This window comes from Schistocerca serialis, chromosome 1 (assembly GCF_023864345.2).
Source record: "Schistocerca serialis cubense isolate TAMUIC-IGC-003099 chromosome 1, iqSchSeri2.2, whole genome shotgun sequence".
In the NCBI taxonomy this organism is placed as follows: Eukaryota; Metazoa; Arthropoda; class Insecta; order Orthoptera; family Acrididae; genus Schistocerca; species Schistocerca serialis.
In genome coordinates, this window is record NC_064638.1 from 1274099875 (window position 1) to 1274116428 (window position 16554).

The following is a 16554-nucleotide window of genomic DNA, read 5'->3' on the forward strand; positions in this document are numbered from 1 at the left end:
TGCTGAGGCAGTAAATTTATTTGAAACGAAGTGTTTAATTCCACACAATTGGCCAGTTTCAACTGTTTGCTGCATTTCAGGTTCACGTTTTCATCTTCTAGCATGTATGGTTATTATGCCATAATAAAGAACGAAACATGAGATAATACGGTACTGGTACTCCAAGAATATTTACATCTGAATCTGGACATACGAAAGTGCACTTTAAGCCGAATTATGCATTTTAGTGTGGTTCACAAAATTCCCATGCTCTTGGAGTATCCTCTAATGTCTTGTTTCTTTTATGACATAATGTAAGATCTTTTAATGTTTTACACGTGCAAATGTACGGGCTTCCTGCGTCATCGTAGCTGTGCAAGCGCGGCGACGCCTGTCGTCTGGCGCAACTGCTGAAACAAATCTATTTCTAACAGGTCGCGGGAAAATGTCCCGAATGGTTGTTTGAGAAGCGTACCTTTCAAGTAAAGTAAATTTCCTTTTACACGAGATGAACTCTGTGCGCGAATGTCCGACGAATTTCTTAAATCACTCAAAATCAGATCTTTGAAGACGGCCATTTAGAATATTTTCGAGCCCAGAAGATCAGACATTTACGTCGTTATCAAAAATTTTACTGGTGCGTTTTTGTGATGTATCTTAAAGTGTAACACGCACAGAAAAGATCAACATTATGTGTGAAAGCTTAGCTTCTCTTGCAGCTTATTCATCTTAGAGACTAATACTATACGTAAAAGTTTTTCTTTTGTTGTAACGACACTATGTATATCAATTTAAACCATTACGTTTTCCTGTTTGTGGTTCGCGCTACTTGACTGTGATGTTGCTATTCGCTGACTACATCACGTGTCCTATGCTCTGAATATCCACTGTCATCGGCTGGCGAGATAGCTTGACATGAGCTACGACTGGCTTACAAAACCGCATCACTCGATTTCAATCCTTTGGAAAGAAACATGCAGTGTTTGGTGGAATTCGAATTTATAAAATGGCTCTGAGCACTATGCGACTTAACTTCTCAGGTCATCAGTCACCTAGAACTTAGAACTAATTAAACCTATCTAACCTAAGGACATCACACACATCCATGCCCGAAGCAGGATTCGAACCTGCGACCATAGCGGTCGCTCGGTTCCAGACTGTAGCGCCTAGAACCACACGGCCAATCCGACCGGCTCGAATTTATACTTTCGTAATATGAAAATATGCAGTGTACATGTTGCTGCACATCAGACATCTTTCCAAAACATGTTTTCCCCTGAATTTCGTTTTCTAAAGTGCCGGGAAATTCTGCACCGGTGTATAAAACCACAACCATTGAAAGGATTGATAAATTTTACAGTTCCGAGGAAAAGTATACTGTTACTTAACACAGAAAAAGCGTATTTTCATCCGGGAGAAAGTGTATTTTTAACCGGGAAATCCGGAAATTTTTTTTCCATGTCCACGTAGACGCCTTGCACTGACCCCACTGCTTCCTTTTTTTCCGGCAGTTCTTGATGCATTTCCAGTTTGGAAGTGGTGTGTGCAGATGGCTCCGTGGTTGATAGATGAACTTGTTTTGCCTATGCACATTCAAGACGCAGTGAACTACGCTCCCTGCCAAACGGATGCAGTTTATTCACTGCAGAGTTGGTGACTATTGCTCGAATCCTCAGTCACATTCTTTCTTTCACTGGTGAAACATTCCTAATCAACAGTGATTCCCTGAGTACTCTTCAAGCCATTGAGTAGTCCTACCATAAACATCCATTGGCTCCGAGTATCCAAAACGTTCTTTCTGACCTATTAAGTTGGACAGTCAGTCTTTGTCAGGACCATGCACCAAGGTGGGATCTTGGGGAATGAATGTGCTAACCGATTGGTCAAGTTCACTACCAGGATGCCGACTTTGGAGATGAGGATTCCAGAACTGGTCCTTCTATCGACTCTACACTATCAGTTCATGAAGGCTTGCAACACAGGTTGGTGTGCCCTGGTTTCTTTGAACAGACTGCGAGCAATAAAGGGGGCCACGTCTGTGTGTGAGTCTTCCCTTTGTTCATTTCACAGAGTTCTACTGTTCAGTCGGCTTCACATTGGCTATGCTTGCCTGACCTATGGCAACATCTTATGACACGAGGATCCACCACACCGTTGGTGTGGTGCCTGTCTGATGGTGACCCACATCCCTACTGGACTGTCACAATTCGGCTACCTTATTGTGAAACCTCAGACTTGCTGACATGTTGCCTCTTTGTAGTAGTGAACGACGATGCCAAAGCGGCTGACTTGGTTTTACATTTTATCCGTGAAAGTAGTTTTTACTCGTCTGTATGAGGCAGGGCATATAGGCTTCGTCACATGCTTCAGGGACTGGAGGGGTACCCTGTCACCTGCTCCAAACCCAGGAGCCCTTAGCTGCCCTTGCTCAGTGTCTGGGCCAGCTCCTGCCCTTCCCACAATTTTAATTCTTCTTATTCTTTTCCATCTGCTATTGATATACTCTCTCATCATCATTCTTCGACCTGTGATTTTAACAACTTGTCCATGTTTCTAGTTTTCCTGGAGTAATATAGAGTGAGGAAGCACTGGTCAGATGCAGAAGGTCTCTCTCTGATTACGTAATGTATCCCGGCAGCCTCTAGCTGCTTTGTGAGCGGAGTATCTCATCCACCTTCGCCCTCATACCCATATCTCACTTCTAATTGTTTTTGTGTCTTGGTTTTATTGATTCTCAGTTACAGTTGGGTTCATCAGGATTTGTTTTTTGTGTCCTTCCCCTCGGAGAACTCTTCCCAGTTTCATGCCTATGGCCTGTGGTCCACTACAGTCGCCTTGGTCCTGGTTTTGGATAGTGCCATTTTGCCATGCAGGGTGCACTTTAATCATGGCAACATATGAAAAGTTTTGGAAATTCTTCCACGCTTGGCCTGAAGGCTAATGATCATCCCCTTTTGGACGTCAGATAGATTGCTTCATTTCCGTATTACAACAACCACTACACTGTTTTCCGCATTTGTATGACACACTTTGTATACGCTCTACTGTTACTGATATCATCTGTCATTTTGATGTGGAACGTAGGTGGTGGTCACATTAGTGCAACTGGACCAGAACCAACAAGTCGTGTAGTTTCATTTGAAGAAAAAGGAATTTGACTCACAAATCTCAATGTGTGATATTGTTATGAAAACACAGCATTCTGAAAAGTTAAGTAGAGAGTAGTTTTTAGTGGTTGGGGATTGAATGCAGCTGAATGTAGGCCGTAAGTGAAGTCAACATCCATTTGTTTGAACGCATTTCTTAAACACACACATTTGCTACATCAGCCTAATTTCTTCAGTGTGCTACCTTGTACACAACATTTCTCGGAGGAGTGAAAGGTCACAGGAAAATCCATTTTTAATCACATAATGATCATCTTCAGTGCTTTAGCGGACAAATTAAAGCTCATAGGCACTGGTGTCTAGTTATGAGCAGTAACAGAAGCTACGAAACGATCACAATAAACGATCACCAGTGCCTACGAGCTTTAATTTGTACGCTAAAGCACTGAAGATGATCATTATGTGATCGAAAATAGATTTTGCTGTTAATAAATCATCAGAATGACGGCCATTGCTGACCTTCCTTCTAAGTTACCACTTACACTCTCTGCCCAGAGATTTGTGATTCTGTCACTGTCTGCCACTCGAGCTTGAATGAGTACAAACTGTTGAGGCTTTTTCCATCTGAAGATGGAGTGACTGTGGGGTTTCCAGGGATTTTAAACAGCACCAGAGGTTCTCCGACGTTGAATGATCACCTGTACCTTGGTACACCTGACCTGCCATTCAAAATAAGTTTCGTTCCCTTACACAACTCGCACACCTTTCTCCAATTTCAATTCTCTCACCCTTCTCAAACAGCACTCCTAATTCCATTGTTTTATTAATCAGTTCTCTTTTCCTTTACATCGTATTGTTGATCTTTCATTTTTGGCTCACATAAGTTGAGTTTACTTTTGAAGCAAAGATTACAAATTGTTAACTTGAAAATTGAGATTGAAAGTTGCTATTTATATTGAGACATGTAAGTGGTACAGATTATAACATTTCTAAGGTTAGCATAGCAAATATTTTAAGTTGTTGTTGTAACCTAGCATCAGTAAGTTCATCTCTCTGCCTTCATTTTCAGGGGGATTCGCTGTTGTCTTCCTGGTGAAAGGCAGTGGGAGTGGTGGAACACGGTATGCACTGAAGCGGATGTACGTCAATAATGAACATGATCTGAATGTTGCTAAACGGGAGATTCAGATTGCAGTAAGTATGGAACAAAAGCACTATGAGACACTATTTACAGTGTGCGTGTGCGTGTGCGTGTGCGTGTGCGTGTGCGTGCGTGCGTGTGTGTGTGTGTGTGTGTGTGTGTGTGCTCACATGCATGCGTAATTGTGCTTTTCAAGTATCATGAATAGCTTGTACTGCTATTAACAAATAGGTAATGAATAAAAATGCTTTTTAAGTATCATGAATAGCTTGTACCACTATTAACAAATAGATAATGAATAAATATAAGTTGAAAAAATGGGAAAATATTGGAATGTGTACAGATATTATGAAAAGGATAGTCGCTACGTTGCTACCCATCTTACAGCGGAGATGCAGAGATTCCCCAAATCTCTTAACATGCAAAGTAACGGTACATCTGCATAAAGAATCGCAATCCACCACCCCAAAACTGATCCCTGACCTTATAATCCTATCTGTTGACAAAGGGTCCACCGCTGTTATTTTGAAGTGCAAGGATTACCTGTCAGAAGGACTCTGCCAGCTGTCAGATTCATCCACCTACAAACTCTGCCACGGCTACCCCATTCCAGAATCCAACAGAATCTCTTCAAATCCTTAGGTCCATCCTAGAACCACTCCCCACACCAATACATTCTACATGCTTCCTAAAGTCCATAAACCCAAACATCCAAGATGCCCGATTGTGCCCGTTACTGTACCCTCACTGAGAGAATCTCTGCTCTCATAGACTATCACCTTCAACCTACCCTCCTATATAAAAGATACCTACCATTTCCACTAACGACTCTCCGTAGTTTTTGTTCCTTTACTACATTGTGTCCTGCTAGCCACTATTGATGCCACTTCCATTTACACTAACATCCCTGATGCCCTTGATCTTATGCTATTGTACACTACCTTTTCCAATGCATGATGGAATCCAAACCTACAATCTACTTCCTAGTCACAATCACAAACAATATTCTCACCCACAATTACTTCACCTTCGAAGGCATTACCTACAAAGAAATCTGGGGCATTGCTATGGGCACTTATGACACCAACCTATACCAACCTCATCATGGGTCATCCACAGGAATCTTTCCTAAACACCCAGAATCCCAAACCTCTCACCCTGTTCAGATTCATTGATAATGTCTTTGTGATCTGGATGCAGGGTGAGGACACTCTTATCTGCATTTCTCCATAACCTCAACCCAACAAGCCACCTTCCTAGATGCCAATCTCCACCTCATAGTTGACTAAATTAGTACCTCTGCCTGTATCAAACCCACCAACCACCAGCAATACCTAGACTTTGACAGCTGTCACGGATTCCATACCAAGAAGCGCCTTGCATACAGCCTAGCCACCTGAGCCCATTGCATCTGTACTGCCAAGTGGTCTCTCGTGAAATACAATGAGGGTCTCGTTGAGGCCTTCACAGACCATAATTACCCTCCCAACCCTGTACAAAAACAGATCTCTCATGCCATCTCTCTTGTCGCCCACCACCTACAAAAGTCCCACTGTCCGGCCACAGAGGAGCATTCCCCTCATGACTTCAGTACCACGCAGGACTGGAGCAACTGAATCACATTCTCCACTGGGGTTTCAGCTACCTCTTGTTGGCCCTGAAATGAGGACTAGGGCTGTCTTACCCACTATCCTTCTCATGTAATAGACCTAGATGTAAGACCTGTCCCGAAGATCGTCCCACCACCACTTAAGCTGGGCCAGTCACAAGCATTACTACCCCCGTCCCCCTACCCCACGGGCCAGGCAGTTAGAATAGGCCCGAGGTATTCCTGCCTGTCGTGAGAGGCAACTAAAAGGAGTCTCACACATTTCAGCCTGTGTGTGATGGTCCTCTGTAGGGTTTGACATCCATTTTTCAAAATTTTCCTGAAGAGCGAGCCAATTGGGGAAGTGGGAGGAACACCAGGCTAAGGATGGTAGCGGCTAGTAGGCCCAGTACCTTGTATGTTCGAGAGCTGATTGGGAATCTTTCGTGATGATGAAACTTCAGTTTTTTGTTGCCCATTTAGAGGAAAATTTTGGGGAGGTGCAGGGCTTGTCCAAAATGAGAAGTGGGTCAATCTTGATCAAAACAGCATCCTATGCCCAGTCACAGGAGTTACTATCTTGTGACAAACTGAGGGATGTTTCTGTAACCATCACGCCCCATAACAGCTTAAATATGGTCCAGGGTATCATATTTCACAGGGACCTTCTTTTGCAGTCAGATGATGAGCTGCACACCAACTTAGAGGGACGAGGAGTTGATTCCACCGGACGTATCTGTCGGAGTCTGAGGGATAATCAGGTTGCCACTGGTGCCTTCATCTTGGCCTTCGAGGGTGATACATTACCTGAGAAGGTCAAGGTGATGGTCTACCACTGTGATGTCAAGCCCTTTATCCCTCCCCCAATGCGGTGCATTCAGTGCTGGATGTTTGCCATGTCTTCCCACTGCCCTTCCAGCATCACATGTCGAGATTGTGGTCGTCTATCCCATCCCAATACTCCATGTGCCCCACCTCCCATCTGTGTCAATGGCGGAGAGCATCATTCCCCTTGCTCACCAGACTGCAGGATTTTACAGCGAGAAAGGATAATCATGGAATACAAGACACTGCACCGACTGACCTACACTGAGGCTAAGAGGAAATTTGAGCATCTGCATCCTGTGGCTATGACCACCTCTTAAGCTGCCGCTGCGAGAATAGTTTTAGCCCCAGATCCGCAAGTTCCAGTTGGCTCTCAGAGCTGGAAGACTACGTCTGTCACCTTGATGGTGGGGGGGCACTTCCCTCCATGATGCTCCCGCACCACCTACCTCGGTAGCACTGACCCCCAACCATCAGGGCCACCAGTCCGAATTCTGAACTGGAGAAGCGTAAGTCTTCTTCAGCTCCTCTCGCTAGGAAGGGGTCCCTTCCCAGGTTTCTGCTAGTGGGAAAGATGACACCAGTCAGTGGCTGAAGTGGCCAAAAGCAGCTGGTTGTAGGGCTTCATGATCATCCTCTGTCCCAGATACGGAATCAGTGACTCCCTCCGAGCCAGAGAAATCGACAAAGAAGACCCCCAAAACCAAGGGAATTGCGGTGGCACCCACACCACTGCTGCCTACAAGCTCTGCGCCTGAGGATGAGGTGAAGATTCTGGCGTCTGCTGAGATCCTAGATCTCGCCAGAGCCTCAGACACAATGGAATAGCCTGTTCAGGAAATAAGTCAGTGGCAGCAGGTGACCCTGAGGCATACACTGCCTCATTGAATGTTTCATGCCTTCCCAGTCCCACGATCATGTCATCCTCCAGTGGAATTGCAGTGGTTTTTTCCACCACCTGGCTGAGCTACAGCAACAGTTAAACTTTACACCTGCTTTCTGCATTGCCCTTCACAGCTAAAGGGGATATTACAAGAACCGTAGAAAATATAATAGAGTGTCAGGTGAAGTTTGCATTTATGTCCTTAGCTCAGTATGTAGTGGAACTGTGCCCCTTCAAACTCCTCTTGAAGCTGTGGCTGTCAAAATAAGGACGGCACAGGAAATAACTGTCTGCAGTCTATATCTTCTTCCAGATGGTGCAGTACCCCTGAATGTATTAGCTGCACTGTTTTATCAACTCTCTAAACCTTTCCTACGTCTGGGTAATTTTAACACTCATAACACCTTGTGGGGTAGCACTGTGCTTACTGGCTATGGCAGAGATGTCGAAAATTTACTGTCCCAACTCGACCTCTGCCTTTTAAATACTGGAGCTACCACACATTTCAATGTGGCTCATGGCAGTTACTCGACCATTGTTATATCAATGTGCAGCCCAGGACTTCAATCTATCCACTGGAGAGCACATGATGATCTGTGTGGTAGTGACCACTTCCCCATCTTCCTGTCAGTGCTCCGGCATCAGGCTCAGGGACACCTACCCAGATGGGCTTTTAAACAAGGCGGACAGGGAAACTTTCACCTCTGCTGTCACTGTTGAATCTCCCCCACATGTTGCCATCGATGTTCAGATTGAGCAGGTCACTACAATGATTGCGTCTGCAGCAGAAAACGCAATCCCTCTTTTTTTAAGGTGCCCAAGGTGAAAGACAGTCCCTTGGTGGTCGCAGGAAGTCACTGAGGCAATTCAAGAGTGTCGACGAGCTCTACAGAGATATAAGCAGCACCCTTCCCTAGACCATGTAATAGCAGCTCCATGCCTGCATTTGCCTGCTTATAAAACAACTGAAACAGCAATGTTTGGGGATGTACAAGTCTACCATTGTGTGCCATACGTCACCTTCCCAAGTCTGGATGACGATCAGACATCTTTTTGGGTACCAGACCCCAACAGGTGTCACTGGCGTTAATATCAATGACGTGCTCTCTACTGACACAAATGCGATTGCCGACCACTTCGCTGAGTACTATGCTCGAACATCTGCATCAGAGGACTATCCCTCAGCTTTTCGCACCCTCAAACAGCGAATGGAAAAGAAAGTCCTCTCGTTCACTACACGCCACAGTGAACCTTATAATGCCCACTTTAGAGAGTGGGAGCTCCTCAGCACCCGTGCACATTGCCCTTATACAGCTCTTGTACTGGATCGGATCCACAGTCAGATGATTAAACATTCTTGTCTGAGTACATGCGATATCTCCCCGTCATCTTCAACTGGATCAGGTGCGATGGCAACTTTCCATCGCAGTGGTGGGAGAGCACCGTAATTCCGGTGCTAAAACACAGTAAAAATCCGCTTGATGTGGATAGCTATTGTTCCATCAGCCTCACCGTTCTCTGTAAGCTGCTGGAACATATGGTGTGTCGGTGGTCGGGTTGGGTCCTGGAGTCACGTTGTAATGCTACCGCCCTACTCGGACGTACGTTAGCTCTATAAAGCCTGTACTGTAATAAGTTCACGGGCTTCACCTTATAAACAAGGATTTTAGTACATTAGTTGACTGCGTGTACCTAATAGAAGCAAGATCGGACTTATACTCAGTCAATAACTACAGTGATGCAGTCAAGCAAATGTAAAGTATAATTACTCTTTCGCATGGACAAGAAGTACACACAGTAGATGTCACCTATAATTAATAATTCGGTCGCCAGCCTACTTAGGCAATGAGTGAGTTTTTCCTTGTACAAGTGGTTGCATGTACAAGCATAGTAACTCGTAGTAATGAAGCGTTATGTGGCAAAGTTTGAAACCGGAAAAATCCACTGAACTAAAGTTTTCTCCCTTTGTACTAATTTGGATGAACTACATTTACACAACACAACACAGCAATGATTACTACGAACTACATTTTGTATATTGATCAGACTGAAATCGGGCATAGATTGCCCTAGCATTAGCAATCTCGAAAGTACACACACTATGTCACTATTAAGGATGGAAAAACACTAATACACTTAGGATTAATATATAATTTAGCTTTACTGGTCGAATCTGATCAACACATTTCAAGGTTTGAAAGAATGGACAAGAGAAGGGGGGGGGGGGGGCCTGAAACTGTTATGGTCGTTATACTGAAACTATTAAGTACTGAAGGCAAATTAACACTCAAAATTATCAATCTATGGATAACTACTCTTTTGTCTTACTTCTGAATAATTTAACTGTCATTATTTCTGTCTCAAATTAATTAAATAACGTCGCTAACTCAATTTAAAAAAAAAAAAAAAAACACTCTTCCAATTTAGTCATACTTTTGTTCTTTCTCAACATTTGCAATAACTCACCGGACTTTAAACTTCTTTATAGCATAGATTAATCTGCTGATAATTTTCATTAACACTAACATTAAACTTTCAGTTTAGGATACTCAGGTTGCACAATACGAGGTAAGGATCCTGTCTAAGTCAGTGATCAGGATAAGTCATGGCTAAAGCAATTCTGGTAAAAGTCACGTTATTATTGAACAGTTAGAAACAGTTTCGACACTGGTCCACACAGATACACTTCTAAAGATGAAATAAATGTTTGACCTGTGCAAGTCGGTGCGGCGGTTGGCGGGCAGCGAGATAGCGAGAAGCACGGCACACATGCAAGCACGGCTAAGACTCTCACTGCAGCGGCACTTTCCTTCTTCTTAGCGTCGTTATCTTTCCAACTTTGTGCCTCAGAATATAGCTATGCCAAGTAGTCGTCGGAATCGGTTCATCCGAGGCTCAATGGAATCCACTTTTCCTGGGTAGCCTCCTCGGTACAGTACGTGTACTTCCGATTGTTGCTCGCCTCCGACTGTTTTACTGTGCCCGTTGTGCCGAACCGCGCCAGTGTGCGTTTTCCCGCCTCGCCTGCCTCCACCTTTTCCCGCTCCCCTACAGGTAGGGTATTCACCACAGGTTTTCTACTACACATATCCTAATGCATTACCTACGTATGGACCAAGTGTATAAATTAAAATTTTCACATCTTACAATAGATTTAACATTAAATACACTTTCCTTTGATTACCACATTATTTGAAATCTAACATAAATAATAATATTCATTTCAAAAGTTGCTCACAGTCTCTTTAACATAACGATACAAACCGAAAAAAAAATTCAGAACATTGCTTACATTAACTTACCTAAATTCATAAAGAAAAAAGTTATTATATGTACAGTTGTCGTTACAACGTGGCCTACTGGCTTCATGTCAAGGCGCCTTCCGCCAGAGTCGCGCTACCACTGATAATCTAGTGTCCCTCAAGTCTGCTATCCAAACAGATGTAAAGCATACTAGACCTGCGAAATCATATCCTTGCCACATTGTATGAGTGGGGTCTCTGGGACCCGCTCCAGATTTTTATCAAAACTTCCTGTCGCTCTGTACTTTCTGTGTCCAAGTTGGTGCCTCCCATAGTTCCCTCCATATTCAGGGGAATGGTGTTCCACAGTGTATCTCTATTTTTAGTGGCCATTAATGGCTAGCAGCAGCTGTAGGTCCTTCGGTCTCCCCTTCTCCTTATTCGGATGACTTCTACATTTCTTATTGCTTCTCCAGTACTGGTGTTTCTGAGCAGTGCCTACAGGGAACCATTCACAAGGTGCACTCATGGGCTCTAGCTCACGGCTTCCAGTTTTCGACTGTGAAGTCGTGTGTTGTGCACTTTTGTCGGCGTGATACCATTCATTCGGAACCAGAACTTTATGTTAATGACAATCCACTCACTGTAGTGGAGACATATCGATTCTTAGGACTGGTTTTCGACACCCGATTGACTTGGCTACCTCATCTTCTTCAGCTTAAGCAGAAATGCTGGCAGCACCTCAGTGCCCTCCGCTGCCTGAGCAACACCAGCTGGAGTGCAGATCGCTCTACACTGCTGCAGCTGTACAGAGTCCTTGTTCAATCCCACCTTGACTATGGGAATTTGGTTTATGGTTCAGCAAAGCCATCAGCATTGTATTTACTTGAGCCAGTGCACCTCTGTAGCATTTGCCTAGCGACGGGTGCTTTTATAGGGTGTATACGACCTGGGAAATCCGGGAAAAACCCAGGAATTTTTTCATCTGGGAGAAAACTGGGAAAAACCCGGAATTTTTCCGGACTTCCGGGAAATTTTCCGGGCTTCCGGGAAATTTTCCGGGCTTCTGGGAAATTTTCATTGTTTTAGCTTTCAGTTAAATTTTTGTAATTTTGACTGGTAAGAATTGATTCCCCTGTTACTGGAGAATGATACAACAGAATAAAATATAAATGATAGGGAAAAAATAAAACTTTAGTGATAAAGGAAATGCGCAATTTACAACAACAAAACACCGAGGACGCACAAGCGTCTGCAAATAGCAAAAATATGTTAAAGGCCATAGGGTGAAGACTATGTAATTCTTCGTAACAATAAACTGCTTGCTGCATGACGTCACAACTGTTCACATTAAGCTCGTTAGAAACAAGCAAGTAGCCAGATGCAAACGAGAAACATTTTTATCACGCGGCCTAGCTGCCAGCTTCGCGCATGCGCAAAATTGTCTGAGTTGTAGTGGGGAGGGCATTATTCCCCATGTGACCCGTGTTTGCGTTAATTGATTTAGCTGCTTCTCTTCGTTTACGGCTCCCACGTCAAATGAAAACAAAAAGGGTTTCTGTGGCCTGGAGCTATCAAGTGAATTAAAATATATTCACATAATTATGGAGGGCAAAATTATATTATTACTTTCAGTTTTCTGATTTTATTTTATTTTCAAGTTATTAGCAGTCGTGCATTAATTGCCTTGCAGAACTATGAAGTTAGTTTTGCAAGTTTCCAAAAGAAATTTGGTTTTATTAATCTTTCCACTGAGGCAGTCATTTTATTTGAAACGAAGTGTTTTATTCCACAGTATTGGCTAGTTCCAACTGTTCGCTGAATTTCAAGTGCACGTTATCATCTTCTGCCATGTATGGCATTATGCCATAATAAAGAACCAAACATGAGATCGTAGAGTACTGGTACTCCAAGAAAATGTACATCCCAAAAACCACACTGGAAACCTTAATATCAGGTGGGACCTACTTCATTGTGAATCTGGAAAAAAAACAATGTGCTCTTCAAGCTGAATTATACATTTGAGTATGTTTTACGAAATTCCAATGCTCTTGGGAGTATCCTCTGATGCCCTGTTGCTTTTATGGTGTAATGTAAGCTCTCTTAGTGCTTTATACATATGAATATGCGGGTTTCCTACACCACTGCAGCTGCGTACGTGCAATAATGCCTGTTTTCTGGTGCTCTCTGGCAACTGGTAAATCGAACCTATTTCTAACAGTCTCCGGATAGTATTGCAAACGGTGGTTCAAAAAGCGTTACTTTCAAAGTAATTTTCTTTTTACGCAAGATGAATTATGTTACGTGTGAAAAAGTGGGATGAATTTCTAAATCACAGAGCATTTAAAACTGAACACTTTGAGGACCAGCCACTTAGAAGAATTTCGAGCCCAGACATTTATGTCATAATTTTAAATTTACTGGCACATTTGTGTGACGTATCTTAACGTATAACACAAGCAAAAAAAATATCAGTATTTCATGTGAAAGCTTAGCTTCTGTTGTAGCTTGTTAATCTTAGACACCAATATTGTATGTGAAAGCTTAGCTTTTCTTGTAACTATACTATGTATATCAATGTAAACCGTTAACTTTTCCTCTTTGTGTGTTCACGCTACATAACCGGTGATCTTGATATTGGCTGACTATAATACGTGTCTTGCTGTCATTGGCTGGCGAGATCATGTGGTGAGATATGATTGGCCTACAGAAGGACATCGGAACCTCGGTTTCAATGCTCCCGAAACTAACGCGCTGTGTTTGGTGAAATTCGAATTTATACTTTCGTAATACGAAACTATGCAGCCTGTATGTTCCTGCAAAACAAAGGTCTTTCCTAAACTCCTCTCCCTTTTTTCATTAAAAGTCTTTCCAAAACTTCTCTCCCCCGTCTTTACTTTTTTTCCGGGACGTTCTACGAGAGTGTATAAAACATTAACCATTCAAAGGATTGATATGTTTTACAGTTCCGAGGGAAAATGTGTGGAAAACATACTGTCACTTGGCATGGAAAAAGTGTATTTTCGCCCGAGAAAAAGCATATTTTTTAAACGGGCTATCTGGGAATTTTTTTTGCTTGTCCCCATATACACCCTGTTTTAGAACGATTCTGGTGACCAGTGTCCTGGTGGTGGCTGGAGTCCCTCCATTGCAGATTCGACGTGCAGAACTGCTCACCAGTTATGTTGCACACATTTGTAGTTCTCCTGAGCATCCGAATTACCGTCTCGTTTTCCCACCAGTGGCAGCTCATCTCCCGCATTAGCAGTTCACATGTGATCCCTTCTCTCCGAACTGGAGTCCTTTCCTTCACCACTTCTACTTGAGGTCCAGTCACGTACATCTCCATGGTGTACACCTCAGCCGAAGCCTTGTCTGGATCTTTTGCATGGCCCTAAGGACTCTGTTAACTCCACTGCTCTCCGCTGTCACTTCATCTCGATTCTTAACATGTTCCGGGGCTCTGAAATTGTTTACACCAATGGCTCAATGGCTGATGGTAATGTTGGCTTCGCCTAAGTCCACAGAGACAATATTAAACAGCATTCCTTGCCCACTAGCTGCAGTGTATTGACTGCAGAGCTTGTGGCCATATCTCGTGCACTTCACCACATCTGTGCCTGTTCTGGTGAGTCGTTTCTTCTCTGTTCTGACTCCCTGAGCAGCTTACGAGCTATCAATCAGTGCTACCCTCACCATCCTTTGGTAGCGGACATCCAGGAGTCCATCTCTGCCCTGGAACGGTCCAGTCGGTCAGTAGTGTTTGTGTGGACCCCAGGACCATCGGAATCCCAGACAACGAGCTTGCTGACAGGCTGGCCAAACGGGTGACGTGTAAACCGCTCCTGGAGATTGGCATCTCTGAAACTGACCTGCATTCTGTCGTACGCCGCAAGGTTTTACGGCTTGGGAGACGGAGTGGCATAATAGTATGCACAAGCTGCATGTCATCAAGGACACTGTGAATGTGTTGAAGTCTTCCCTGCAGGCTCCTCGCAGGGAATCAGTTGTCCTTTGTCAGCTCCTCATTGGCTGTCTGTGGCTTTCACATGGTTACCTCCTCTGTCACGAGGACCCACTTCAGTGTCGCCGTGGCTCCCAAATGAAGTCGTCCACCTCGTGCTGGACTGCCCACTTTTAGCCATTCTGCTGCGGACTTTTAACCCCAGCACCCTACCTTCGGTTTTGGGCAACAGTGCCTCAACAGCAGCTTTAGTTTCATATTTTATTCGTAAGTGTGGGTTTTATCATATGATCTGAGTATTAGCGCATGTCCTTTGTCCGTCTGTGTCCTCCACTCTAGGACTTTTAGGGTGGAAGTTCTAATGTGTTGCAGAGTGGCTGGCTTCTCCTTTTTTTTATTCTCATGGTCAGCCAGCCATGGTAAGCTGCTTTCTTGTTTTTAATCTCTTCTCCCTATTTCTTTCGTCTCTCTGTGGTTTTCTTGTCCTGTTTTGTCCATTTTAGTGTTTGGGCCAAGAAAAAATTGGAGCACCCTGTTGCTGAGCATGCCACTCAACAAGACGTTCTTCATTTCAGTGACTGCTTCAAAGCCTGTGCCATCTGGATCCTTCCCACCAACACCAGATTGTCTGGACTGTGCAGGTGGGAACTCTCCTGGCTATATATCCTACGTTCCCGTAACCCTCTTGGCCTCAACCTTCGTCAGTCATTGTCATTATCCATCTAGCCCCACAGTCTTTTTACTTCTCTATTTTTCAATTACTTCCTTTCCTCCCCCCCTCCCCCCACCCAACTCATCTAACCTCCTGACTGCAGCTAGCTACCCTACTCTCTCTCCATCTCATCCCTCTGTGCTTCTGCAAGCAATACTCTACCATCCCCCACCCCTACCCTGCTATCTTTCCCACTCACCAGCCCAGTCTCCTTACCCCCACCACCCAGCTGCTTCTCCCATCATACACAGCTGCTCGCAGCCTGGCCTCAGCACCCAGATACTGTGGTCATGCATGTGTGAACTCTGTGTGTGTGTGTGTGTGTGTGTGTGTGTGTGTGTGTGTGTGTGTGTTTGTTTCTGACGAAGACCTTGTTGGCATGAAGCACACTTTCTGACAAGTCTTCTTGTGGTGCTTATCTATGCCTCAGCATCTCTGCTATACTGTGTGTAGCAACTGTCCTTTCCACAAATATTGTTACATTTGTTCCTGGCATATCTAGTTGACTGTCTCATTCCCCTTTCATGGGATAAAGTATAACGGTACTTAAAGTAGGAAACAGTTGAACCATGTTCTGTATGTTCCAGACAGCAATGCTCATGTGATGGTTTACTTCTCTTATTAACTCCTCCCTCTCCCCCTCTCCCCCTCTCCGCCTCTCCCCCTCTCCCCCTCTCCCCCTCTCCCCCTCTCCCCCTCTCCCCCTCTCCCCCTCTCCCCCTCTCCCCCTCTCCCCCTCTCCCCCTCTCCCCCTCTCCCCCTCTCCCCCTCTCCCCCTCTCCCCCTCTCCCCCTCTCCCCCTCTCCCCCTCTCCCCCTCTCCCCCTCTAGCCCTCTAGCCCTCTAGCCCTCTAGCCCTCTAGCCCTCTAGCCCTCTAGCCCTCTAGCCCTCTAGCCCTCTCCTCCCCTCCTCCCCTCCTCCCCTCCTCCCCTCCTCTCCTCCTCCCTCCCCTCCTCCCTCCCCTCCTCCCTCCTCCCCTCTCCCTCCTCCCCTCCCTCTCCCCCCTCTCCCCTCCCCCTTCTCTCCCCTCCCCTCCCCCCTAAGTAGAAGAAATGAGGAAATTTCATAAAGTTTGGTGAAAAATTTTCAATTCTGAATTCATTATTGCAGAAA

The 16554-nt window shown here is 44.6% G+C and overlaps 1 protein-coding gene across 1 annotated transcript in view; it reads left to right on the plus strand.

Moving 5' to 3' along the window:
* Positions 1 to 16554, plus strand: part of LOC126419515 (uncharacterized) — a 258207-nt gene that overhangs the window by 54112 nt on the left and 187541 nt on the right. Inside the window, exon 3 of the mRNA XM_050086708.1 lies at positions 4156 to 4280. Coding sequence (XP_049942665.1) covers positions 4156 to 4280 — 125 coding nt within the window. The remainder of the gene's footprint in view (positions 1 to 4155; positions 4281 to 16554) is intronic.